Source organism: Lacerta agilis, chromosome Z (assembly GCF_009819535.1).
Source record: "Lacerta agilis isolate rLacAgi1 chromosome Z, rLacAgi1.pri, whole genome shotgun sequence".
NCBI lineage: Eukaryota > Metazoa > Chordata > Lepidosauria > Squamata > Lacertidae > Lacerta > Lacerta agilis.
The window spans coordinates 5,500,904-5,528,718 of NC_046331.1; the positions used below are offsets into that span (position 1 = coordinate 5,500,904).

At 44.2% G+C, this 27,815-nt stretch overlaps 1 protein-coding gene across 1 annotated transcript in view; it reads left to right on the forward strand.

The window, feature by feature from the left end:
• Positions 1–2,588: 2,588 nt before the first annotated feature.
• ASTN2 (astrotactin 2) overlaps positions 2,589–27,815 on the forward strand; it is a 627,871-nt gene continuing 602,644 nt past the window's right edge. The window contains 1 exon segment of the mRNA XM_033137815.1: positions 2,589–3,240. Coding sequence (XP_032993706.1) covers positions 2,676–3,240 — 565 coding nt within the window. The 5' untranslated portion in view covers positions 2,589–2,675.

The following is a 27,815-nucleotide window of genomic DNA, read 5'->3' on the forward strand; positions in this document are numbered from 1 at the left end:
GTGACGTCACATTGTGACGTCACGATGTCCATCGGTGGGCCGCCGCTGCTTCCGCAGGCCCCTTTTGTAGCTGCAGAGCGAAAGACGGCTCATGGGGCTGCCGAGTGCTATCGGCGGCTCCCCGTCTGATCGCGCACAGCAGCCCTACGAGCCCCCCTTTTTGCTCTGCGGCTTAAAAGGGGCCTGCGGAAGCGGCGGCCCAATGACATAGTGCACTGCCGCTCCCGGGGCGACGGAGGGAGCGGTGGCGTGTGGGGGTGACAAGCGGCGGCCCCTCCTGCCACTCTCCACGCGCCGCTGCTCGCTCCGTGGCCTCGGGAGCAGCAGCACTACACAGACAGGGTGCCGAGCGGCGGGGCTCAGCTTGGGGAGTGGCGGGAGGGGCCGCCGCTTGTCACCCCCCTCCCCTGGCACCCGGGGCGTACCGCCCCCACCGCTCCCCCTAGTGACGCCCCTGCCTCTGCCTGGTTCCCTGTAGCTCTGCTTCTTGCAGTGAGGGAACCGCCAGAAGGCCGTCAGCGCTGGATCTCAGTGTCTGGGCTGAACGGTGGGGGTGGAAGACGCTCCTTCAGGTATACAGGACCGAGGCCGTTTAGGGCTTTAAAGGTCAGCACCAACACCTTGAATTGTGCTCGGAAACATACTGGGAGCCAATGTAGATCTCTCAGGACCGGTGTTATGTGGTCCCGGAAGCCACTCCCAGTCACCAGTCTAGCTGCCGCATTCTAGATTAATTGCAGTTTCCGAGTCACCTTCAATGGTAGATCCACGTAGAGCGCATTGCAGTAGTCCAAGCGGGAGATTAACTACAGCATGCACCAGTCTGGCGAGACAGTCTGTGGGCAGGTAGGGTCTCATCCTGCGTACCAGATGGAGCTGGTAGACAGCCGCCCTGGACACAGAATTAACCTGCGCCTCCATGGACAGCTGTGAGTCCAAAATGACTCCCAGGCTGCGCACTTGGTCCTTCAGGGGCACAGTTACCCCATTCAGGACCAGTAAGACTTGTGAGTGGACAAGAATAGGATTGTGCTATGATTAAAGTTGGAAGTGTGTTTGTAGGTACATTTATTTTTTCTCATGTGAGTCAGCATCTAAATCTAGAACCTATTAAAAGTGTGTGTGTGTGATGACCAAAAATTGCTGACCACATTAAAGTGACATATAAATGCGAAGTACTAATTTTCTAATTGTTTAGTTTTCCCTTGAGAGAAGAGCCAGTAAATTTAAGGATTCAGGAGAGCCAATTTTTTTTTCTCTCCTGAGTAGTGAAGTGAGCTTCAAAACTCATAAATTTAGAAATCTTGAAGAAAGAAGTATGTGTTTCTAAGTGAGGCAAATCTGCTTGACCTCTTGAAAGTAGGCATACTTTCTAAGTAACAATATCATTAATACTATTTCAATTGAGCCTTAGTTTCGCTTGTTTTTCTCTCTGGAGAAGTGAGTTAAGATTCATTAAGTTGGGGATATTTAAAGGGCTGTGTGTATGTGATGAATACCCCCTCAATATCATTAACAGTAACAGGTGTGGTATTTTTGACCCCAAAGCTCTCCATGTTATCCTAGTTATTGTTAATAATAATAGTTATCATTGGGTTGAATTTATTTTTGGGAGCAAAGATGTATTTATGTTTCTCTTTCTGTTTTGAAATGTGCATGTTTACATCTGAAAAACATGTATATATTTGTGTGTGTGTGTGTGTGTGTGTGTCTGTGTAGAGCCTAATAATATTATTAATAATTATTATGATTTTAAAACACACTTCTTGTGAGGGGGAGGCATGATATATTACTAATATTAATTGTGATTAAATGTGCATGCACATCTGAAGAAGTGTGCATGCACACGAAAGCTCATACCAAGAACAAACTCAGTTGGTCTCTAAGGTGCTACTGGAAAGAATTTCCTATTTTGTTGTGATTAAATGTGTCTTCTCTCTCTCCTGTGTGTCTACAACCTAATTACTAATACAGTATTACGGTATATCTAATTATGATTATTTTTAAAACACCTTTTCTTTCTCATGTATGTGTGAGGGGGAGGCATGATATTCAGCCTAATTACTAATATTAGTGCCAATTATTATGAAATACGTTTTATTTGTCGTGTGAATGTATATATACACACACACAGCCTGATTACTAATATTATTACTAATTATTATGATTTTAAAACACGTTTCATCCCTCTTTCGTGTGGTGTGTGTATGTGTGTGTGCGCGCGCGCGCGTGCGTGTGTAGCCATGAGGCAGGCTAGTCACCCAGACCGCGCTTTAAAGTTGGGAATCTGTCGAACGGAGCGTGTTTTCGCGCGCGGCCCAAAAAGTAACTCGTTTTGATTTTGGAAGCAGGTCGCTTGCGAAGCGGCGGCGGCCAGAACCAGAGCCAGCGCGCGAGGCGGAGCCAAAGCAGCAACGGCGGCGGTGGCTGCCGAGCTGGGGGGCGGCTGAGTCGGGGGCGGAGCAAGGGCGGGGAGGAGGCAGGCGAGGCAGGCTGTGCCCGGCAGGCGAGTCGCTCGCGTCGGCTGCTGCTGCTGCTGCTGCTGCGACGTCGTCCTGCTTTCTCTCTCTCTCTCTCTCCTTCTCTCTCTCTCTCTCTCTCGCTCCCTTGCTCCCTCTCGCAACCCCGGGTCCGAGCCACCTCCTCGCGCGCCCCGCGCCCCGCTCCGCTCGGGCATGGCAGCCCCTCGCCCCTTGCTGCTCCGCCGCCGCCGCCTCCTCCTGTTCCTGCCCGCCGCTTGCTCGTCCCCATCAGCGGCCGCCGCTGCGCCCGCCGCCTCGGCTTCCTTCTCTTCGTCGCCTCCGCCACTACTGCCGCTCCTGCTCCTGCTGACCAGCGGGCCGGGCCCTTCGGCGGGGGCGGCCGCGAGAGTAGAACCGGGCGGAGGAGCCGGCGGGAGGAGCGGCGGAGCTGGCGGCGGCAGCCCGTGCCGGGAGAAGACGGTGACGGTGTCTACCCTGCCGGTGCTGAGGGAGAGCGACGTCGCCTGGAGCAGCGGAGGAGGCGGCGGCGGCGGGAGCAGGAGCCCCCCGGTGGGTTCATCCTCGGCAGCGGCAGCTCCGGCTGCCGATTCTTCTTCCTCTTCGTCGTCGTCTTCCTCGGCTGCCGCCGCCGCCGCCTCACCGGGCTCATCGCCCCCCGCGGACTCGCGGCTGCTGCTCTTCGTGCGGACCGAGCTGCCCGGGCGCGTTGCCGTGCAGGACGACCTGGACAACACCGAGCTTCCCTTCTTCACGCTGGGTGAGGTGGCGGGGGACAGCGACCCACAACTTGGATGGATGGGAGGGGAAGGTGTGGGGAGCGGGTGGGGTGGGGTGGGGTGGGGTGTTTGCCTAGAGGTGCCTCCGTCCTGCCCTCTCCGCCTTCTTTGTGGGAATTTATATCTGCCTGTCGGGAGCTGCTGCAAAAGTTGTTAGGCGACCCCCTGGGGTGGGGTGGGGGGAAAGAAAGAAGCATCTCCCTCCCCCCACCCCCGCAATTTATGCAAGTAGGAGCGTGCGACCCCTGGGATGGGGCAAGAAAGAGCTCCTCTCCTTTTTTGTGGGATTTCTTTCTTTTTTTTCTATCTATCTATCTTTCTATCTATCTGGTGCTGCAAAAGTAGTTAGGCGACCCCCCCTGGGATGGGGAGAGAAAGATGCTTTCTCTCTCCCCTACCCCAAATTTGCGGGCATGAAGAGAGTACTGAGGTCGCACATACAACCCCCTCGATAGGGCAAGAAATACTCCCCCCCCCCCACATCCCTTTATTGTGGGGATTTATATCTATCTATATCCTCAGGGTGGGGATATAAATAAGCTTTCCTTTCTCCCCACCCCCTCCAATTTTTTTGTGGACATGAAGAGAGTATGGAGGTAGTACAAGCACATAAGACCCCCCAGGATGATGCAAGAAATACATCCCTCCTAGGGGAGGGGGCATAAAAGCAACTGCAAGTATTGCCCCCCCCACCTTCCTCCTCCCAGTGGGGGTGAGGGTAGAAAGGGATGTGTCCCCCCTGACCCCTTGGTGAGCATGGAGGGTGTGTAAAGGTAGATAGGTTTGCCCTCGTGACCACACACTATATGGGGACAGAAAGATGTGCCCCCTCCTTATGGATGTAGCAGGAGTACAACACCCCCAAAAGGGGGGGAGATGTAGAAAGATGCCCGCAAAGTGGTTGCTCCCTCCTTTGTGGGCATGCTGGGAGTAGAACATGGATGCATGCTCCCTCCACTTTTTTGAGCATGGAGAGCTGAAAAGGTGCTCCTCTTTGGCATTAGGAGGCAGCAAAGAAAGGCGGGCATACCCCCTCCCACCCAGAAGGGGTGGAACGGGGTGCTGACACCCCCCCTCCCCATGAGGGAATGCAAAGTAGAAGGGTGGAAAGAGATCTGCCTGCTTTCCCTGAAATGTCTCTTGGAAAGGTAGACTGAAATGGGGAGTGGGGGGGGGGTGTAGTGTGCTACCATTACTTACTCTAAGGTGCTGTACAACTGAAAAAAAGCAAGAGCAAGTCCTTTGTGAGTTACTTGCAACTGAATGTACGGAGAGGAAGTAGGTGATATCTGGATCGAGGTGAAGAAAAAATGTATAGCAGATGTGAGGTTTACTCCACAGAACTGCAGGTGCTCCTTGAAAGGATGGTCTGGAATGGAGATGTAAGATGTAGTGGATGACTGTGCCTAATGTTGCGCTAGGTGCTGTGCATCTTAAATATAAGAACAAGCACTTGCTAACAGCTTATTGGAATGGCTTCAGCTACACAGATAAATTATATTCCTGTAACAGCTTATTGGCTAACACACTGGGGAGCAGGGGCGCAATTGCCCCGCGATGGTTGGGGAATGTGGTGGTGGGTGCAAGGCTTAGCATACACGAGTTGTGATTTTTCTACCCCCAACTTTCCCAGTGGGAACATACATTGGAAGATGGGTAGGCTTATCATGTCTCCATGTGAATAGGCATTGGAACAGTGGGCTGGAATGAAGGGGCAAGATGTTGTGCATTAATATTGCGCTGGGAATTGTAAAAATTAAAAGCAGCCAATTCCATGCCTAGTTGCATTCAAAAATTTGCCCACTAGGGCTAGGAGAGAGACCCTACTTCAGGGATGGGGTTGTAAGTTTACTATGCTGGGTTGCAAAAGAAATGCCCCATGGGCACATGGGAGAAGATCATGAGTAGTGAATGCCCAGCATATAGGATAAATGGATTTGTGCATGGGGATAACACAAGGGAAGGTATGGGGTATTGAATGGCACACTTTGCAGGAAGCATTATATGTGCATTTAGGCAGGCGAGAACAAGATTCAGCAGAGTGGGCAGGAGGGCAGTGGCATATATTCGAAAAACCATTCAGGAGGTAGGTGGCCGGATAAAGGAATTGTGTACACTGGCGAGTAGAATAGGAGAAGGGCATGTCTTGAAATGGTGCGTTGGAAGGAGGGATGCTCATGTGCTGATGGCTGGAAGGATGCAGTGCTGTGTTTCTGTTTTCACAGACAAGAAGATTTTTGGAGAGGAAGGGCACTGGATGAAGAATATGTTTCAGATGGCAATGAACAGTTCAGTAGAAGGAGACACTGGGCCAGGGTGACCCTTCTGTAGATTGAAGGGAGCACACCATATCACAGTAGCGAGGGGTGGGCAGGCAGGTGGTGGGACCCAGAGAGTGGGAGATAATATAGAAATGAAATACTAAATAATAATAATAATAATAATAATAATAATAATAATAATAATAGTGACTACAGCAGGTTCTCTCTTAAATGCTGCAGGAGAAAGGGGGCAGAGATCCAAGATCTACGGTAGTGTAGGAGGTGCTGTGTGTGTAGATTGGGAGGGGTGGGAAGAGAGGAAGAGTTATCTTGAACATTTTTGGGGCTATGGGAAATTTCTCTAGGTTGAGAGGGCTAGTCCAGGTTAGGAAGCATAGAAAACCCACATTAAAATGTTTATGCAGCTTGTCTGCATTAGATTGTATCAATAGTCTATAAACATTTTAAACTTTTTCTTTACTTAGGGCAAACTAGCCACGTTAAAAGCTGTGTAATGCGATCGTTATTTTTCTTTTATGTTTGCTAGGATGTTATAAATAAATAATAATAACAAGTTTTGTTTTTTAAAAAAAGAGAATACCTGTATTTTGCCGCTTGAACAACCCCTCCTGTACATTTGGAAAAATCTTGCGGTGGATCTAAATAAATAGTACTCAGAATAAGGGGGGGGGGCAAATGCAAGTTAGCTGTGCTCTGGGGAGTGACAGAGGGTGGGATGGGATTTGCATTGGTGGTGGTAAGGGATTGTCTTTGTAATGAATTCTTGGTGGCACCACCATGGGCCAAAGCAGAATGACTGAGAACTGTGGAGCAGGTAGGCATTGAGGTAGGAGAATGATGGCTGTGCTCAGGCGAGTGAGAATGTTTTGAAAGGTGATTCTAAGATGTGTGGCCTGGAGGCTTGCTTCAATTGAGGTTGGTGTATAGGGGAACAATAATGAGACTTGTTTGGTTGGTATTCTGTAGTATATGAATAGGACCCTAAGCGCTTGTTTGACCTACAGTTGCTCTAGGCAACAGTGGAGAGGCTGAGATAACTCCTGGCAAAGCAGCTGGACAACTTGTTCTTCAAGTTGCTATCCCTGGCTTCTGGTTTCTTCTGCTTCTAGTTAGGACAACTAAGAGTGCTAACACTATTGATTGACTGTTAATGATTTGGCTTGTGCCTTATTTCTGTTCGTGGGGGGGGGGGAGAGAGAATGCCTTGGGCAGAAACATGTTTGTCAATATGATTTCCATACACCTTCCCGAGCTTTGCAGTGGGTTCATTTGTAGGTGCTAAGCGGTTTAAGGGTTTTCTTCCCTTCTCCTATTACTCCCTTGCAGTGTGTGCTGGGCTGAGTAAATTGTCATTTCCATCCCTCAAGGATTGTTACCTTTTGTCCCTGTGGATGTTTAAATTTAGGCCACATCTTAAAATGGAAAGTATCTTTCCTCTTTCCTGCCCCCTTTCCAAGCTGCCAAACAGTTTGAATTTTGTAAAAAAGACATTCTTTATGCTGAGGCAGGAGTCTCTTTAGTGCTGCTGTCACTTTGCTGTGGCTTGATTTCCTTCTCTTGCAATTGATAGCTTAATTATCTTTTAGCGCTTTGTAATTTCCCCCCTTCCCTTCTTCTGCTTCCTGGTGTGTTCCATGTCCCCCCTCCTTTTTGTTCTCTTCGTCTGGTTTTGGAACAAGATCTGCAAACCGGCCCAGTGCCTCTTGCTTTGGAGGAAACTTTGCTCATCTCCAGTGTGGCAGGTGGCATCCTTAACAGACTCTGTTTTGAAGCTGAATGGTGTGGAGTATGAGAGTTGCGCAAAGCGAAGGCTTTGTTCTAATAAGTGTCTTGTATATAAATATTTTGTTCTGATTATTCTCATCCTAGTTGTCATGGTCTGTCACTTGAGTGTCTCTATGTGCTTGCTCCAAGCTTCTAAGGTTCTCTCCAGTGGGAAGAAGAGAAAGGAACAAACGCCTGTCATCCTGTGTGTACCTTGTTGCTCTTTTGCTCTAACACGGTGTGTTCTTGCCATGCCTTGTCAAGGTTGTCGTGTGTATCATAGCTAACTTGTTATCCTCACTAAAAGTAAACTGTTTAGAATTCTGCATCCAGAAGCAGGCTCTCTGCTCTGGCAGAACAGCAAAGGCAGTCTGTTGATCTCCACACAGCTCCTCTTTTATCTACCAGCTTCTTCCCCTCACTTACGCCTCAAAACCTTGCTGTAATTTGTGGATGTGCTTGGCTTTGTGCTGCTGCTGATTGGTGCTTAACTAGCTGTGGTTGTGAGCCCCCCCCTCACATGTCTTACATAAACTTAAATGTGTCAGGCTGTTGTGTAGGTACACATATATGCCTGAAGTGCAGCTGTCCTAGGCAGTCTTTAGAACACTTTGTTTTTTTAAAAGCATTTTTATTTATTTATTTTTTGCTTTGATCAGGGGAAGTATAATGCTGATGAAAAATACAGCTTTCTCCATACTGGGGTCCTCTTAACCCTTCCCCGGTGATTTTAAATGCTGTTTTGTTTTTATATTAAAATAATACAAGAATCGCTAAGTAGAGCTTTCTATTGAATGTGTTTCTCTCACTGAAAGCACAGTTACACTGGGTGATGAGGTTGCAGGATTTGGTGAAAGCCCCCGTCACACTGGTTGAAGTGGATTGAGTATGCTGCTACTGCGAAAGATAACACCAGAGACTGACCAAATAAGGTAGGGTTGTGGGCAGCACTAGGGTCTACCCTTACTCCTCTGATCATGGCCATGGCCGTGTTGACAGTGCGCTGGACCTGGAGTAAGACGTTTCCCTCTTACAGACTTCAGCAGAAGGGATGTTAAAAAATTAGCTGCCCCAGCATTGAGGGCCACCCCACCCAAGTCATCACAACAGAGCAACTTTGCACATAGTCACAGCACTCTACCACCCATGGGTGTAGCTGGGGGGGGGCAGGGAGGGCAGCTGCCCCCACTAAATCAAGTAATCAATAGAAATACTTAACTAACTGAGGTTTTTAAAAAGGTAAAGGACCTCTGACGGCTAAGTCCAGTCACTGACGACTCTGGGGTTGCAACGCTCATCTCACGTTACTGGCCGAGGGAGCCGACGTTTGTCCACAGACAGTTTTTCCGGGTCATGTGGCCAGCATGACTTAAGCTGCTCCTGGCAATACCAGAGCAGTGCACGCAAATGCCGTTTACCTTCCTGCCGGAGCGGTACTTATTTATTTACTTACACTTTGATGTGCTTTCGAACTGCTAGGTTGGCGGGAGTTCACCCCGTCATGGGGATTCGAACCCCCGACCTTCTGATCGGCAAGCCCTAGGCTCAGTGGTTTAGACCACAGCGCCACCCACGTCCACCCATAAACCCCATGCTACCACTCCATAAACCCCAGATGGGGAGATTGTAATTCAGATGACAGAACAGGCAGCTTCAGGTTATATCTCCCTTTCTCCATGCTATGCACAATTAGGACTTTAAAGGGAGAACTTTGGTGAGAAACAGGGAGAAGAGGAACTGTCTCCAGAACATAAGAAGAGCTTGCCAAAGGGCCATCTAGTCCAGCCTCATGTTCTCACAGTGGCCAAGCCAATGCCCCAGTGGGAAGGTAACAAGCAGTGCTTCAGTGCAGCAGCACTTTCCCCTCTTGTGATTCCCCACAAACTGTTATTCAGACACACACTGCCTCTGACAGTGGAGGTAGATAGAGGCGCCATCTCTGTGGGGTCATGGGGGCCAAGCCCCCCAAAAAACTTTCAGTGAAGGGGTTGCCTCCCCATGTTCTGCAGCAGCACATGGGCAAGCCATGTCAGCATACCCAACAGCATGTGCAAGTGATGTCAGCATGCTGTGCACGCCACAGGATGTGCTGACACAATGAGTTGACACCATGGTGTGGTGACGTTGGGCATTCCTGGGCTCCCTCAATTGTGGGGGCAAAGCTGCGCACTTGGGGGTGGAACATAGCCATTGAGGCTAGTAGTCATTGGCATCCTTATCCTCTATGAATCTGACTAATCTGCTTTTAAAACCATCCAAGATTATGGTGATGATGATGATAAAAATAATAAATTTATATGCCATTCATCAGACAGAGTTCCCCCAGCCACTCTAGGTGGCTCTCCAAAAAAAGGATTCTAACAAGTTTTTAGGGTCTGGTGTTGTCTTGTGTTTTTACTTAGGGTCTTCAGCAGCAGTGAGTGCTCTCCTCCATATACAGGAGAGGCATTAACCTCCCATGTGTGGATAAATTTCCTGTTGGCAGGGATACTCATTCCTTTGCAACCGCTGGCCAAACACTCATGATACTTTTTTTGTCTTTCAAGATTGCCCCTAGGTGGCGAGAGCAGAACAAACTGCCACTACACACAGAGTTCCACAGCAGCCCACTGCAGTGTTTGTGTATACTTAACAGACACTGAAATCTACACCGCTCCCTGATCACTCCAGCAGCACTGCTCACCCACAAGCACCTGCTCTGTGCATCTAACCTCGAGCCTAAGTGATGCAGCTGCTTATTGTTACATATTGTTCCCTATGTTTATCTTGTTTCTTTCCACAGCTCATTCTTCCCCAGATATAGGATTCATCCCACATGCTGTTCTGTGCAGACCAGGAAAGAGGACCATCCTGTGTCTAGCAGCAGTGATCAGCATGTTCCCACCTGCACAGGGTTGATAACCTACTTACTCCAGGCAGGTTGCTCTCCCTTTGCATGCTCCATGACAGACAGGTGAGAGCATTCATACCATAGAGCTGGTGCCATGAGGGGCCTTGCACTTGCTACTCAGCTGACTGTGGAGCAGCTTCTCAAGGCTCAGGAGCCCTGCTGGGGTGACGGGTTGCCAACTTCCTACATTTCCCCTTTTCAGGATTTGCTCAATCCCAGATGCTTTCAATAAAAGCATTAACTGAGTCTGAGCAAATTGGAAGATTATTTCATCTATCATGTATGGCTTTGGAAGGAGAGACTTGGGCCCTGTGAACATCTGATTTGATTTACAATCTGCTTGAGTGCTGGTGATCACACTTATTGGAATACAGGAAGCTACATTTTGCTGGATCAGACTGTTAGTCCATCTTGCTCAGTGTTGTCTACGCTGACAGGCAGCGGCTTGCCAGGTTTTCAGACAGGGTTCTATCACGGGCTTACCATGAGATGCCAGAGATTGAACATGGGATCTTCTGCACAGTGATAGAAATTGGGATACAAAAGCTAGGAGCCATATGGCTCCTGGGACCTGGATTGTGGGCACCAAAACAGAATACCTAGTCACCATTTATCTATCTATCTATCTATCTATCTATCTATATCTATATATCCAAATATCTATATATCTATATCTATATAGAGAGAGAAAGATTTCTTTTTTAAAGACAGCTAGCAGTAAAATAACTATTATTATTATTATTATTATTATTATTATTATCATTATTATTGCTGCTGGGTGAATTGGGGTTAGCAGGGTAGGGAAGTAGCAAAAGACACCTCTTTTGCTGATGCACTACTACTGCCAAACACCTGATTCACTCGGTAGTGCAGCTGTAGCTGTAGCTGTAGCAGCAGCAGCAGCAGCAGCAGCAGCAGCAAAAAAAAAAAAAAAGTTTTTTAAATTTATATTTTAATTTTGCTGCTGGGAGATTCAGGGGGTCAGCAGGGTAGCGCAGCAGCAAAAGTTGTGTATTTTGCTACTGTGCTACCCCAACAAACAGCTGATTCACCTGGTAGAGCAGCAGCAAAGCCCCTGCTGACTCCGTGAATCATTCGGCCAGTAGGTGACGATGCTAGGCACCAAAGGTGGCACCTGGACTTCTCTATCCATTCGCAAAAGGCAGGTTGCCAGTTGCAAAATGCGGCTGGCACCTGCTAATTTCAGACTTTGCTTCTGCATGCAGAGCAAATACTCATACCACCGAGCGATGGACCTTGTCAAGACTGTAATGCAGGGGAGGGGGGGGGGCGGCGAGTGGCTCCAGGACAAGGACCAGACTTGTCATATGTAAGCATATAAATGGGCGTGTAGTTTGAAATCTCTTGAGAATGCCTTGCCACAACTCTTAAAAGTAATCAGTGCCCTTAGGCAGTTGAAGGTGAAACCTTGTGCTTATCCAGTGTCTGCCTCATGAATTACTTTGGTGGTGCAGGCATGGATAATTCAAATTCATTGCCATTTCTGCTCTTGCTAAGAGAAAAGTGAGGTTTTTTGATACATAGGTTTTACTCAGAGTAGATCCATTAAAATGAATACATATAAGTTAGTAGCATCCATTAAGTTCAGTAAGTCTGCTCTGAGTAGGACCAACATTGAATACAACTAGCATTCGAAATTCACCATTCACCAGGCGCATTACATGCCTGAGAACTGCTCAAACATGACCAGCTAAGCTTTCCAGTCGATTGCTTTGCACCTGAGCCAATCTGTGAGAAGTGGAGAAACTTCTTTCTTTCCCGACCTCAGCACCACTTGATCCCTGTCCTGCTTGGAACACTAATGTCTCAACAAATGAAACTGATCTGTAGAAATTATTGGAATATATATATATTCCAATATATATATATAAGAATTTAAAAAGATAGTCAAATACTCCTTTAGGAAAGATCCCAAAATCTTTCTATTAGGAATGTTAGGGGAAGAAATTAAGGAAAAAGATAGATGTTTGTTAATGTACGCCACTACGGCTGCAAGGCTCCTGACTGCAAAAAACTGAAAAAGTACAATGGTACCAAATATGGAAGATTGGCAAACAGAACTGTTATTATACCAAAATTTGGCAAGAAAGGTAGGAGAAGCCAAGGGAATAGCGGAACAGAAAATAGAGAAAGTTTGGAAAGCATTTAAAGACTATTTAGGGAATTCTGTGGAAAGGGTTGATCTCCTAGCAAATGTATGAAAGGCTCAAAAGGTAAATAGAACAATGAGAAATTACAGATATAGGTATACAAAGAAATGAATATACAGAAACTGCAATAAAGATAGGGTTGGAAGTCAACACAGGGTGATGGGGTGAGAAAGCATCCTATTTGTATAGTTAATTTTTTTGTATATTATGTATATACTAAGTACTGTCTTTCTTATATTTTCTGTTTATTTCATTTATTTTTCTTTGTGTTTTTTGTTTGTTTTCCTTATGTGTTAATTTGTGTAATTTTTTTTAAAAAAATTAATAAAGCATTTTTAAACTGAAAAAAAGAAAGAAAGAAACTGACCTGTAGAAAATGTAACTTGAAAAAAGAGACATTGCACATTCTTTTGTAAACCAATAAATCTTTAATAAAAATACTCTTTAAAAAAAAGGAAAGAAAGAAAGACTGCTTAGATGCTGGGCCAGAAGCGAGGGGGTTGGGTGTGAAACTCTGAGCGGAGGTGCCTCCCTGCCCATCCAACAGAGCCGCATGGCCAGCTGTCTTGGGTGGGAGCGAAGAGAGTGTTTATGATTATTAGGGCAGGCAAGAGGAGGTGGTGGGGAAGAGCAAGCAGCTGCCTTTCCCCTCCCTCTGTTCCTTCCTCCTTCCCTTTGACTCCATCAGTCTCCATCACCTCACTCATATCTGCTGAGAGAGGGGTAGACTTTGCCTGTGTAGAGACACCAGTCCCACAGGGCTCAGACCAGCTCTTTCCTCAATAATTGTGAAACTCATCCCACCCACCCCACATGCTCCTCCCCACAGCCTGTCTTCCTTGAACCTGCCAGAGGGATGGGCTTCGCTGCTGGAGCAGATTTTGTTGGGGAGGAGGGGGAGACCCTGAAAGGAGGGGAGAAGAAGATGAGAAATCGGCAGTGTGGGCAGCAACTGTGTGTCTGCTTTGCTTTTATATGTGTGTGTGAGAGAGAGCAGAAGCCAATAGCAGCACTGCTTGCTTGCTTGCCTGCCTGCCTGTTTTAAGGGCTGAATTGAGGAGTGGGAGGCTCCAGTAAGCAGTTTAACCCTCGCCTGTGCAGGATTCAGCCAGCCCTGATCGGCCAGACAATTTTTGAACAGGGGATACCCAGAACACATAATAAATAATGCAGTTAGGAAAGTGACCAACATCAACAGGGAGAGTCTATTCCATAAATGTACTAACATTTTGGAGCACAGAATAGCAGGTGCATTTGATTTTTCACGCTTGTCCACAAAATTAATACTCAAACATTGGCATGTAGCATCAGTAGTATCGAACGTTGTTTGGATCACAAACCAGCATAAGATGAAACATACGGATAAACTGAACACATAAGACTTAAAACAGGTAAGGGATAAAAACTAATAATTAAAAGGTGATTATACCATTGTTGTTGTTGTTCTTTAGTCATTTAGTCGTGTCCGACTCTTTGTAACCCCATGGACCAGAGCATGCCAGGCACTCCTGTCTTCCACTGACTCCCGCAGTTTGGTCAAATTCATGTTGGTAGCTTCGAGAACACTGTCCAACCATCTCATCCTCTCTCATCTCCTTCTCCTTGTGCCCTCCAACTTTCCCGACATCAGGTCTTTTCCAGGGAGTCTTCTCTTCACATGAGGTGGCCAAAGTATTGGAGCCTCAGCTTCAGAATCTGTGCCTCTAGTGAGCACTCAGGGCTGATTTCCTTCAGAATGGATAGGTCTGATCTTCTTGCATGGGATTCCTCCAGCACCATAATTCAAAAGCATCAATTCTTCAGTAATCAGCCTTCTTTATGGTTCAGCTCTCACTTCCATACATCACTACTGGGAAAACCATAGCTTTAGTAATAGGGACATTTGTTGGCCAGGTGGTTCTCTGCTTTTTAAGATGCTGTCTAGGTTTATCATCGCTTTTCTCCCAAGAAGCAGGAGTCTTTAAATTTTGCTGCTGTCACCATCTGCAGTGATCACGGAGTCCAAGAAAGTAAAATCTCTCACTGTCTCCATTTCTTCCCCTTCTATTTGCCAGGGGGTGATGGGACCAGTGGTCATGATCTCAGGTTTTTTTTAAATGTTGAGCTTCAGACCATATTTTGTGCTCTCCTCTTTCACCCTCATTAAAAGGTTTTTAAATTCCTCCTCACTTTCTGCCATCAAGGTTTTGTCATCTGCATATCTGAGGTTGCTGATATTTCTTCCAGCAATCTTAATTCTGGTTTGGGATTCATCCAGTCCAGCCTTTTGCATGATGATTTCTGCATATAAGTTAAATAAGCAGGGAGACAATATACAGCCTTGTCATACTCCTTTCCCAATTTTGAACCAATCAGTTTTTCCATATCCAGTTCTAACTGTAGCTTCTTGGTCCATATAGAGATATCTCAGGAGACAGATGAGGTGATCAGGCACTCCCATTTCTTTAAGAACTTTGCCATAGTTTGCTGTGGTCCACACAGTCAAAGGCTTTTGCGTAGTCAATGAAGCACAAGCGGATGTATTTCTTGAACTCTCTAGCTTTCTCCATAATCCAGCGCATGTTTGCAATTTGGTCTCTGGTTCCTCTGCCCCTTCGAAATCCAGCTTGTACTTCTGGGAGTTCACGGTCCACATATTGCTTAAGCCTGCCTTGATGAATAATCATCATGGCAGTGCAAAATCTAGCAACGGAGTATGTAACATCTGGGTTTTCATCTTGAAGTAGTATGGAGGTATAAAGTTGTTCTGTATGACCTGGAAATTTAATTAGTACAGTCGTACCTTGGATCCTGAACATCTTGCGAGTCAAACATTTTGGCTCCCGAACGCCACAAACCTGGAAGTGAGTGTTACGGTTTGGGAACATTCTTTGGAACCCGAATGCCCAACGTGGCTTCCACAGCTTCCGATTGGCTGCAGCCAATCAGAAGCCGCGCCGTGATTTCTGAATGTTTTGGAAGTCGAACGGACTTCCAGAACAGATTCCCTTCGACCTCCAAGGTACGACTGTATAGGCAAGATGAACCTAGCTCGTGTATAGCAGTGTTTTTCAACCACTGTTCCGCGGCACACTAGTGTGCCGCGAGATGTTGCCTGGTGTGCCGTGGGAAAAATTGAAAAATTCGAAAGATTAAAAAAAAAAAGTCAAATTTTCGCCCACTAGGCGGGCGCCGGACTGTGTCCTGGGTATGGGGGGGTGGGGTTTTTGACCCCACCCTCGGCCAGCAGGGGCGCTGATTGGCGCTCCCTAGGGGGACACCCTCCACTTTTCTAATGGTGGTGTGCCTCGTGATTTTTTTCATGAAACAAGTGTGCCTTTGCCCAAAAAAGGTTGAAAAACACTGGTGTATAGCATTTGCAGTGAAAAAAGGCATGTTCTGTTGTTTCCAGTTGCCCAGAGCCACATTGGCATTTCCTCTCTTCATACAGTGTCTTCCTAAAGCGGCCTTTCTGGATGTCTGAAGGGAGGGCCTGGCAATGAGCCAGAGTGAAAGCCCTTCGTTGTTTTGGAATTGCAAGGTTGGTATTAGGTATTTGGGAGGTGAGGTATCTTCTGGTTTCACTTGTTAAAAATTTCAGGGACATGGCTATATCTGCTTGGCGTTTTGTATCTTCCACGCACTGCTTAATAGTTGTTTTTTTTTTTGCTTGGTCATACCCCATTTTGAGGATAAAGCAGATTCGGGAGACATGGGGGTGAAAGGCAAAAGTGGGCAGAGCAACAAATTTACTTTTGTACAGCAGGCTAGTTTCTACACACTTGAACACATAGCCCTGTTTATTTTTCATCCAGGTGAGCAAGAGGCATCATAAGAGTTCAAGGAGATACTCCAGCCAGGCAAATGCACTCAATGAGGATGTAAAGCTGCATTTATAATGGATATGACCTGAGAAGAGGGTGTAGCCCAGGTGCGGGGAGAGTCTGATGGCCAAACAGAGACTTGGAGACCCCATTTGGCCATATCCTAAATTTGCCAGTCTCTTTTCAGAGGCACCCCCATTACAATCTGTTGTTGTTGTTGTTTGCATATAAAGAGAAACATGACCCACCCTACACTGAAGTGAAATCTGTCTACTAATCGGGATCACTTTAGGCTTATTCTCTACCCACAGACAGTGGGGGGGGGGGGAGAGAGAGAGAGAGCTGAAATTGTCCTCCACGTTTAAGAATAACATTGTGCTGATACTGTTATGTGTGAAGCAGCCCTAAGCCTGAATGCATATGATGTGGCTTGCTTGTTACTAGGAAGCATGAAATGCTAGGCTGAGGTTGTAGTCCTGATACCAAGAACTTGTATGTTTGCCACATTAAACTAAAAAGACTTGAATCTGTGGGGACTGGGTTGCTTAGCCCGATGCAAAGAAATGCAGTATCATGGAGAATAACAGTAACATCGCTTTAGAAAACTGCATCAACTATTGCTGCCCTTGCGGTTGAGAGAAATTCCTGTGCCAGGGTTTAGAGTCAGTCTTCTATAAATGTGTGCTGGCCATCACTACATCTTCTGTGAGTGTATTTCCTCATGGAAATTCTACTTTGTGAAGAAGCTTGCCCTTTTCTGCCATTCATGGCATGATCTAGTGTTCTAGTACTGCAAGAGAGGAAGGAAAAAAAGCCTACTCCCATTTTCTTGTTTCCACATAATGCATACTTTAAAAAAAATTCTATGATTGTTCATCTTATCTGCCTGAAAAGAATGGTTAGGGAACTTTTTTCTGAATTCCTCTGATGTCATCTGTTAGGAACCACTTATCGTTAATGGTCAGGGCTGAAACCAATAATGGGCACTGCACACTGTTTGCTCTCTCTGCCCTACCCCTTCCCTTGCCACCTTCTTGAAATTAGTCCAAAAACTGCCAGTTCACCCATTTCTGCTTTTCAAATAAAATGTCCCATATATTGAAACTTGTCTTCCAAGGGAGGTTGCTCTTGCCCACAAACCTTTTGGTTGCCCTTTTCTGTATTTCCCCCAACTTTAAAATAACATTTTTGAGATGTGAACAGAATTGTGCGCAGTATTCCAAGTGTGGTTGCAACATAAGTTTGTATGAAGGCATTGCAATATTGGTTGTTTTATTTCCAGTCTCTTTGATCCCTAGCATGGAATTTTCCCTATTTCACAGCTGCCAGCAGGCACTGGGATGTTTTTGTTGAGGTATCCATTACAACCCCAAGAACCTTTTACTGTCAGCTCAAAGTTTTAAGATGCATTGCTTATATTTATTGTGCATTGAACTGTATTTCTCATTTTATGTGAAATGGGCATTTTATGCCCATTCATATGTTTTAGAGAAATCCTTATAGGGTGTGACCCAGTCAGTTTATTGTTTGTACCAACATATTTGACCAAACTTTTTGTGCCCTCCCCAAAGTCAGCTGCATGCTGGCACACATAAACACACACACACACACACACACACACACACTCTGCTTGGTATTGCAGAGAACAGTAGAAATAATATTTCTTTTTAGTGTACAAAAATAAGTGCAACTATCCAAGCATTACCTCTTGCTGTCTTGGTCTAGGATGCAAATAATTGATGACATGTCCTTTAGGGGCATCAATCATACCTTATCTCATAGCTGTAACTGTTGAAAAGTTATGACAGTTCTTTTTACACATCACATGTCAGAGAAGTATTTTAGCCCACTAGGGGGTGTTGGTGACTGGATGGAAATGCTTCCACAAGAACTTTTCAGCGCTGAATTTGGCTTACCGTACATTAGTTTTTAAATTTTTATTTTTAAGTAGCCCTTATGAGTGTGGGGATAATTATTCCAGCTATCCATCTGAGCCCAAAAATTGCTTTGTGGATTTGATTGCATGATTGCTGCAGGGGAACTCTGTCAGAAAACCCTGCTCCTGACTTCGTTTTCTTAGTCTCCTGGGAGCTGTTAAAATATGATATATGTGTATATAGATATACACATATGTGTGTGTGTGTGGTCAGCCATTTTTGCCCATGGAATCATCAGCTTTCTCTGTTCTCCATAAACTTGCCTCTCTGTTCTGCCCTATCTTGGTGTGGCTCCAATAAAAGAAATGTTCATACTGTACAGTATAGACATTGGAGAAACAAACTTTGTTCACTACGTTTTGAGTTCATACCAAAAAGTGTGCTTTTGTTAGATAGATGTAACAGACTGCTCCCCTCCCATAAATGCTCATAGATGTTTCCTGTAGCTCATGATGCACTGATATCTTGCAGTGGATATCTTTTTTCTATCTCTTGTCATTTTCATCACCACAAAAGACTGCTGGCTTTGATCTTTAGACCTTTTATATGAGAAGGTCTCTCCTCTTTCAAATATATATCGTAATTTTGTCGGCAGCCATAATATTTCTTTCGTATTATTCTGCACCTACCTTATGTTCCATCTCATTTTCTTGAACTGTGAAATGCTAGGTTAGCAGAGCAGAATGTGAGTGTGTCACCAGCTTGCATGGGTGTTGTAAGGGTGTTTCTCTTTATCAATAAATTCACTTTGTAAATTAAAAGTAAATTTTCTGGGCTTGAATTATGCTGTGTTGTGCAAGGACAACATTCTGTCCTTTTAAGGTTGTTGTCTGATATGAGCTGATGATCTGATAAGAGTGAATATAGGAAAGGTTTTCACAAGGGGCTGAATCCCCAACATAGAACTATACTACATCGCCAATCAAGTATGCCACATAATCCATTACATTCTAGAGGATGAGACAAAACAATGGGTACACTTGGAGAGAGACATATTTGAAAACATCCCCACCACAGCATGTCCATTCCTCCCAAAGAAACTAAGGAAAATTCCCACAACATTAAACTGGTTCACACAGACCATGCTTAAAGCATGGAAGGAAGAAGTAGGCAAACTGTCCCCAACCCCATCCCCACTAACCCCCCCTAGCTCATCACCCACTATGCAGCACAAAACCTCCAGGTTAAAACCTGACAAGCCAACGGCACAAGAAATACAAGACAAACTAAGGGACACCCAAATACCCTGGCTAACACACCACCAATTTCATGCCTTCTTAAACAATCCAGTAGTTAAATCAGCAGCAACTAGATCCTTAACCACTTTTGAAAACTTTCTCCTAAACAAAGGAACAAGACAAGGGGATGGTATCCACAATATAAAAAATATGTTGCTCCAAAACGCCACAAACTCCCTCGATGCAATCAAAAAGCACGACATAGGCTATGAAATTAACCCTACCCAATGAACTGGAATGTGGTCTAAACCTCCCTTTAAATCCATCTCAGCCAAAAGTAGGGAACTCATGCTGAAACTCACATACAGATAGTACTTAACACCACAGAAACTGGTGATACGCCCAGGAACTTCACAAAAATGTTGGAGAGGCTCCACCTCCACAGGCACATACCTCCACATGTGGTGGGAATGCCCCAGAATCCAACCCTTTTCAACAACAGTCCTACAAGAGATATGCAAAATAACTAAACAAGTATTAGAACTCACTCCAGAACTAGTCCTACTGAACAGTTTCCAAGATCATAATGACCACTCACATTACAAAGAGCTTATAACCTACCTACTCTCAGCAACCAGAAGCCTCATAGCCAGACACTGGAGAGACCTGTCAGGACAGCTGGTACCAAGTCGTATGGGAAACAGCCTTACTAGAAAAAACTAACAAAAAATTGAGACTGACACGGGGGCAAATCGAAGAGGACAGCTTCACCCCAGTATGGATCCCCTTTATCACATACACAGCTCAACAAGACAACAACAAGAACCCACCAACAACATATGAATGAATTTGGCTTACTCTTGACCCAACAAGCCCTCCCCTCCCTCACAAATGCAAACAAAACCCACTGTAGACAACCGCAGACAACCAACTACACCCTGCCCGCCCCCAGTACCTCTCACTATCAAGGAAATGTAGGAAGCAAATAGAAAGAGAACCTGTCCAGTTGACTCTGACACCCCCTCCACTAAGTAGAATAATATAAGCTTTACCACCACCCCATCACCCCTCTTCTCTTCCCAATCTTATACTGCATACAACACTGATGTCTCACAACAAATGTAACTGATCTGTAGAAAACACAACCTGAAAAAGAGACAACGCACATACTTTTGCAAACTAAGAAAACCTTTAATAAAAATTATTTTTTAAAAAACAACAACAAGGGGCTGAATGCAGATTTCCATTTGCACAATGGAACCTGCCTTTCCTCTCCTCTACCTGTGCACCTTCACAATCTGCTCTGGAGGGTCTTCCACTCTTCGAGAGCAGATTTATAGAATTCATTTATTTTTCAAAAACTTAACTAGCGAATACAATAAAATGCAACAAATGAACAAGTACATTGAAGCACAGAAAAGGTTAATAAATACAATTTAGAGGAAGGCACAATTTATTTCGTTCAGTAAGTCCCCTCTGTAGTCTTCTGTGTGTTTCAGGCAGTTTTCTTGTATGATTGTCATGGCATATATAGGAAAGAAAAGGAAGCCAAGTGGGTCCGAAGCTGGCTGGTCAGTTTTTCTGCTAACACAGCATTCCAGATATGGGCATTCCAAGAGCCAAGGGTTAGCCCTTCAGAAGAACACAATACCTGACAATTTCTAATTGTGCTGCTACTGTAAGACAAACTATTTTTCATGACTTGCATTCTAATTAAGATTGCCTCTGGAGAAGATTTTGAGGGTTGGGTGGGGCTGAAGGGGAGAGAAGGGAGAAGCTTGACTGTGCAAGAAGAAGTTGGTTGTACTAGTAAGAAAAGCACGTTGGCTTATGACCCATGGCTAGTATTAAATATGCAGAATAGTAGGTAAGTAAACCTGTTATGTATTGAACAAAACCCAATGTTTAAACTGACTCCAGATAGAAGATTAGATTGACCTCTCATTAATTTGCATTCAAACAACTGCATAAACAACACCCTCTATACGTATGACTGCACAGCCATCTATTCCAGCAACAAAATCATCAAGTTTGCTGATGACACTACTGTGGTAGGGCTCATTTCAGGAGGGGATGAGTCCGCCTATCAGGACGAGGTGGAGCGGCTCTGTGTTTGGTGTGGAGAAAATAATCTGGCTCTTAATACTGCCAAGGAACTGGTGGTGGATTACAGGGGGAAAGGCGGATATTCAGCCCCCCCTATATCGGCGGGGACTGGGTGTAGAGGGTGGCTGTATTCAAGTATACAGGGTATAACTTGGAGTGCAAATACCACTGCTGTGGTAAAGAAAGCCCAGCAGAGAATTTATTTTCTCAGATTTTTTTTAAAAAACAATCTAAGTGAGGAACTGCTGGTGTCCTTTTACCGTAGCTGCATAGAGAGCATTCTTACATATTGTATTTGTGCTTGGTTTTCCTTGTGTAAAGTAATGGAGAAGAAGGTGCTTCAGGAAGACATAAACAAAGCCCAAGATATTATCGGTCATTCCCTCCCATCTTTGGAGGAACTATACAGTTCCCGTTGCCTTAAAAAAGTTAAAAATATTTTACAAGATCCATCTCATCCTGGATATAGTCTTCTCGCACCACTGCCTTCAGGCGAGAGATATAGAATAATCAAATCAAGAACAAATAGATTAAAAAAAAACCAGGTTCTATCCAAAAGCCATAACCATCTTAAATACTGTAACTAGATAATATGACCTTGGAGAGTTTTAATGGGTATGTATGTATATGTATGTGCAGCTGAAACTGTCCCGTCCCCCCCCAAGTTGTTTGTATGGGTTGGCATCCAATTTCATTGTACTTGTATGATGACAGATGAAGAAGTGTGCATGCACACGAAAGCTCATACCAAGAACAAACTCAGTTGGTCTCTAAGGTGCTACTGGAAAGAATTTTCTATTTTGTTTTGACTATGGCAGACCAACACGGCTACCGACCTGTAACTGATGACAATAAAGAAATCTTTTGGGAGGTTTGGAGTGGGTTAAAAAGGACATGTTTTTGATATCTTTCTTCCTATATGGTTTAGACGGATGGACTTGGATGCTGGTGTAATGGAGAAATGTTAAAAATTGTTGGCTAAAAATTTTGAGTCTGGAGGGAGGGAAGGGGGTAGAAAAATGAAAAAGAAAATTTAGGTTTATAAAATTAGTTTGAATAGGTAAAATCTGATAAAGGTTTTAGAAAGGTTCAGAAGTATCTAGAGGCTGAGGTTGAGTAAAAAATATTAGGAGTTAAGTTTGATATATGATTTTGTTCAAAAAGATAAGGAAATAATTTATTGTGATGTAAAATTAGAATTGATTATGAATTTGAAAAACTGTTAATTAGGTTTGTCTATGAAATCAACAGGGGGGATCTGAGGAAGTCAATTGATAATGAAATTGAGAAAAGCAAGAATGTCTGGCCTGTCAGAAAGGCCAGGCTTAAGCAATGATTTTCTATATGTTAATTGGTTAAATTTGAAATGTATTAATATGTGCTCCTGTGAGAGGGGGGTTTAGATAATTGCTCCCCTTGGTGGGAGAGGGGGGAGTATGGGAAAATTTAACTGTTATGAATTGTGCTTAAAATTGTAAAAATCAATTTTTTTTGATAAAAATAAATTAAAAAAAGACAATAAAGAAATCTTATCTTATCTTATCATATTATCTTATCTATAAATATTTCTGCATGGCTAAAGGAACTTTTGACTGCATCCAACTAAGTTCTGTTCCAAGTAGACCAACTGAAATGTGGGCAGAGAGTTCCTGCTCATCACCTCCCCAAATGAGGCACCTGGTTTAGCCTGATCCAGCATACTCTTCTTATGTTCTTAAAAGTATACCAAGATCGGTGTTATTTGGCAACCATTGTACCTTGAAAGACTCGGCGTAGAATCCTAGCACTCCTGCTAGGGAACAGAATGACTTCATCTGAAAATTACAAACAAGGACAAAATTGCAAACCTTGTAATAAAGGAGGGAGCACTCTTGGACATGCAACTCCATTGGTACAGCTCTTCAGACGCGGGAATAAATTATTTTTAATTATATGGCATGAAGAGTCAAAGGCCCCTAGAGCTTTTGCCTGTTCCTGCAGGCTATTCTAATGTTCTTATTATGGCTACAACCCTTTGTGCTTCTTAAACAGTGAGCAGGTGGCATTTGCTTTTCAGAAAACTTTGAATTGAATTTTTTTTATATACTAGTGTAAATTGATAGAGACCAGATTCAGTATATTTCATTGACATATTTAGCATATATGTTTATGTGTGTGTGTGTGTGTGCGCGCGTGTGTGTATATATATATATATATACACACACACACACACATATGCAGGTGAAACTTGAAAAATTAGAATATCGTGGAAAAGTCCATTTATGTAAGCAATTGTTTTCATTAGCTACTGGAGTTTAATAATATGAAGTAGATTCATGACATGCAAAGCGAGATATGTCCAGCCTTTGTCTGTTATAATTGTGATGATTATGGCATACAGCTGATGAAAACCCCAAAGTTGAAATTGTGAATTTGGGGTTCTTATCAGCTGTACGCCATAATAATCACAATCATAACAAATGAAGGCTTGACATATCTCGCTTTGCATGTCATGAGTCTATCTCATGTATTAGTTTCACCTTTTAAGTTGAATTACTGAAAGAAATGAACCTTTCCACGGTATTCTAATTTTTTGAGTTTCACCTGTATACATATATGTATATAAGCACATAGACAGCTCTTACTGTCAGAAAGTTTTTCTGTCTGTTTAGTCGGAATCTCCTTTCTTGTAACTTGAAGCCATTGGTTCAAGTCCTACTCTCTAGAGCAGGAGAAAACCAGTTTGTTCCCTCTCCCACGTGACAGTCCTTGAGATATTTGAAGATGGTTTCATATCTCCTCTCAATCTCCTCTTTTCCAGGCTAAACATACACAGCTCCTTCAACCATTCATCATGGGGCTTGGTTTCAGACCCTTGATCCTCTTGCTTTCCCTCCTCTGCACATGTTTTAGCTTCTCAACATTCTTCTTAAATTGTGGTGCCCAGAATTGGACGTAGTATTCCAGGTGTGACCTGACCAAGGCAGAATAGAGTGGTACTGTGACTTCCCTCAGTCGGGACACTTTACTTCTGTTGATGCAGGCTAGCATAGTGTTTTGGGGTTGTTGTTTTTTATAAAAAAATATATATTTGATTTTCAAAAATATAAACATACAAGAAAAAACAATTCAAAATATAAATATCAAGATTACTCTGAATCTACTGACTTCCCTCCCGTCCCCATACCTTCCATGGGTCCTGTTGATAATATTTTCAACTGCATATCAATACTTCTCCGATTTTTTTGTCTTTCTAAATTATCCATACACCCCATTACATTACAAGTATGGTTAAAATCCTGCCAATGTTTTAACCTGCTGACAATGATCTCATATATAAATTATAAACTTTCCCCATTCTTTTTAAAAGTTCCTGTCTTCTTGATTTCTGAACTTCCCAGTTAATTTTGCCATTTTGGCATAGTCAAATTTTTAAATTGTTTTTATGATTTTATTTTAAAATGTACTTCTTTAACACTTCTATGTTTGCTACCCTGGGTATCTTTGAGACGAGGTGGGTAGCTCAGTTGGTTAGAGTGTGGTCCTAACAATGCTAAAAGTTGCTGTTTCGAAACAATCGCCGTAAGAGACAGCTGCATATTCCTGCATTGCAAGGGGTTGGACCAGATGATCCTCAGAGTCCCTTCCCATTCTACGATTCTATGAGATAAAGCTTCTGTGATAGAAAGGTTGAAAATAAGTCAAATCTATAAATAAAATAAATAAGTTGTTTGGATCCAGATCGTTTTCAGGCACCTTTCCCCCCTTCAATATTTCCTCTTGTGCACAAAGTAAAAATCCTGAAAACTGTATTGAAAGGAGATCAGGAAAATCAACTATTCCACCATGAAAACACCTTCAGATGTTACTGCTTTGCAATTTGGGAATTACCGTTCCTCCTTCATCTCCTTAAAAAGGTAAAGGTAAAGGACCCCTGACAGTTAAGTCGCCAACGACTCTGGGGTTGCGGCGCTCATCTCGCTTTACTGTCCGAGAGAGCCAACGTTTGTCCGCAGACAGTTTCTCCGGGTCATGTGGCCAGCATAACTAAGCCGCTTCTGGCGAAACCAGAGCTGCACACAGAAATGCCGTTTACCTTCCTGCCGGAGCGGTACCGATTTATCTACTTGTACTTTTTGGCGTGCTTTCGAACTGCTAGGTTGGCATGAGCTGGGACCGAACAACGGGAGCTCACCCTGTCGCATGGATTCGAACCACTGACCTTCTGATTGGCAAGCCCAAGAGGCTCAGTGGTTTAGACCACAGCACCACCCGCGTCTAATCTCCTTAGATGGTAGCTATAATCTGCAAATTCTTAACACGATTCTGACTTGTGCACAGATCTATGAAATAGCATGTTTGTTTTATAAATTTAGATTTCATGGATCTGTCCATGAATTAGACTATTTCCCCCTGATTTGCAATTTTTTATATATATCTTTGAATGCAGATACCAAAATGACCTACAAAGCTGCATTTTGTGAACTTAATCACTAGATTGTGTGGGTTTGGAAAGGGTGCAGGTTGGAACTTTCTTAAAACGAAAAGATAAAATAGCTGGTAAGATCTGAATTTGCATAATTTCTTTCTGCTTATCATTTTTGTGTCATGTCTGCTCTGTTGTAAGCAACTACATTAAACAGAACTGCCTTGAGTGCTGTGGCGGAAGGGCAGTAAATAAAAATGTACACGTAAAACTGCGAATGTGTGTTTGACACAGGCCCTGTTGTGCTGTGAAGCAAACTTGGCTTCTTCAGTGTGCAGAAGCTGGTTCCCAACCAGTGCTATTTTTCTAGAAAAAGAGGCGCCAGAACTCACCATGAACGCCTTCCTTGTTCACTTACAATGGCAGTGGTGCCCACCTGATAGATGGTTCTGACAAGGTCCAGCTGAAAAGACAGCCCTGTTCCCAACTATTGTTTTTGCTAGTGCATCCCTCAAAGGACACAGGTTTTGTTATTTGGGAATAAAAAAAGCTGAGAATTTGTGCCCCAAGTAGTACCATTAACATAATTGTTTCCATTGGATATGACCAAAATAGTCTTATCAAGTAGAGTAGCAAGCTCCCAGACTGAAGAGCACTTACCTCCTGCAGAACAGAACGAATCCTGCTGAGCAAAACTACTGAAGGGAAATAGTGATGGAAGCAAGACACAGTCTGAGAGCTCCCTGTGGTGGGAATTGAGTTAATGTCTCCTGAGTCAGAGGATGAGGTGCTCTCGCTTTTGAGGCAACCTGCCAACATGCAGGAGCCGTTCTGTCAGCATGGATGCCTTTGGTCTTTCCAACAGTGTCACAGTGTAGGTCAGACTGAGATATGTCTACTTACATTCACACTGAGGGCAATAAAGGAAATAAGGGACAGATTCTGATTCTGGTTTGAATCATTTTGTTGAAAATAAGGGTCGGACTCAAACTGGTTAGTTGATCAATGGTGGTCTGCTGCTTCTTTGTAGACTACCATCTCGTATTTTTTAAGGATAGCATGTCTAATTTGCACAATGAAGACACAAACTACTTTCTTGAAAGCGCCGGTGAAATAGATGACTATTCTCTTTTATAGACAGGAAGGAAAGGAATTCTGTAGAACAGTCAGTAGGAGCATTCTGTGCAGCAGTGAATGGTATAGTGGAGTCACTGTGCTCACCTGATCTCCTTTTGGTTGTGTCACTGCTGCTTACCTTGAGGTAGAGGAGTGAGGCAAAATTGAGGCCGTTGCAGAGGTGGGAGTTTTGGAGTTGCTTCTGCTGGTGCATTTGTACTGCACCACACTTGCTGCTACCTCTGTCCTTCCTCTCTGCCTCCTGGTAGGCAGCAGTGATGTGAACAGAGGTTAGGTGAGTGTCACCATGCAACCATGCTGTCCACTACTACCGGTACTTCTGGGGATGTAGATAAAGGTAGAATATAAGCTTTGCAGAGAGGCAGTTGCAGGCTGAAGCCCTGACATCTCTAGGAAGGGTGTGTGTGTGCAAAAGGCTCTTAGCTGAAATTATAAGAGAGCTGCTACCGGTTGGTATATAGTCCAGGCATAGGGACCCTTCCTTTCCTCACCTATTGGCCATGGTGACTGGGAGCTGGAATCTGATAATGTCTGGACAGCCAAAGTTTTTCCACTGCTGGTGTAGACAATACCACGGGTCTGATTCACTATAAGACAGCTTCTGCATTTAGGGGGGGGGCAATTCTCCTGAAGCTTCATGCAATCAGAACATGGTCTGAGGAAACTTGGTTAGTGCAGTGGACAGGCATTTTTGCCACCATTTGCAAAAATCCTCTTGGCCACTAAGACACAATTGAAGCCAGTGCTTTTTTTCTGGTGGTACACAGGAGTAGAATACCCCTTTAAAAAATTGAGAATTTTTGTACTTTTGTCCGTTTACTGTATTTATTTTCCCCTATTTGAACTGTAAAATGGTGATTTCCCCCCCCCCTAAACATTTTTT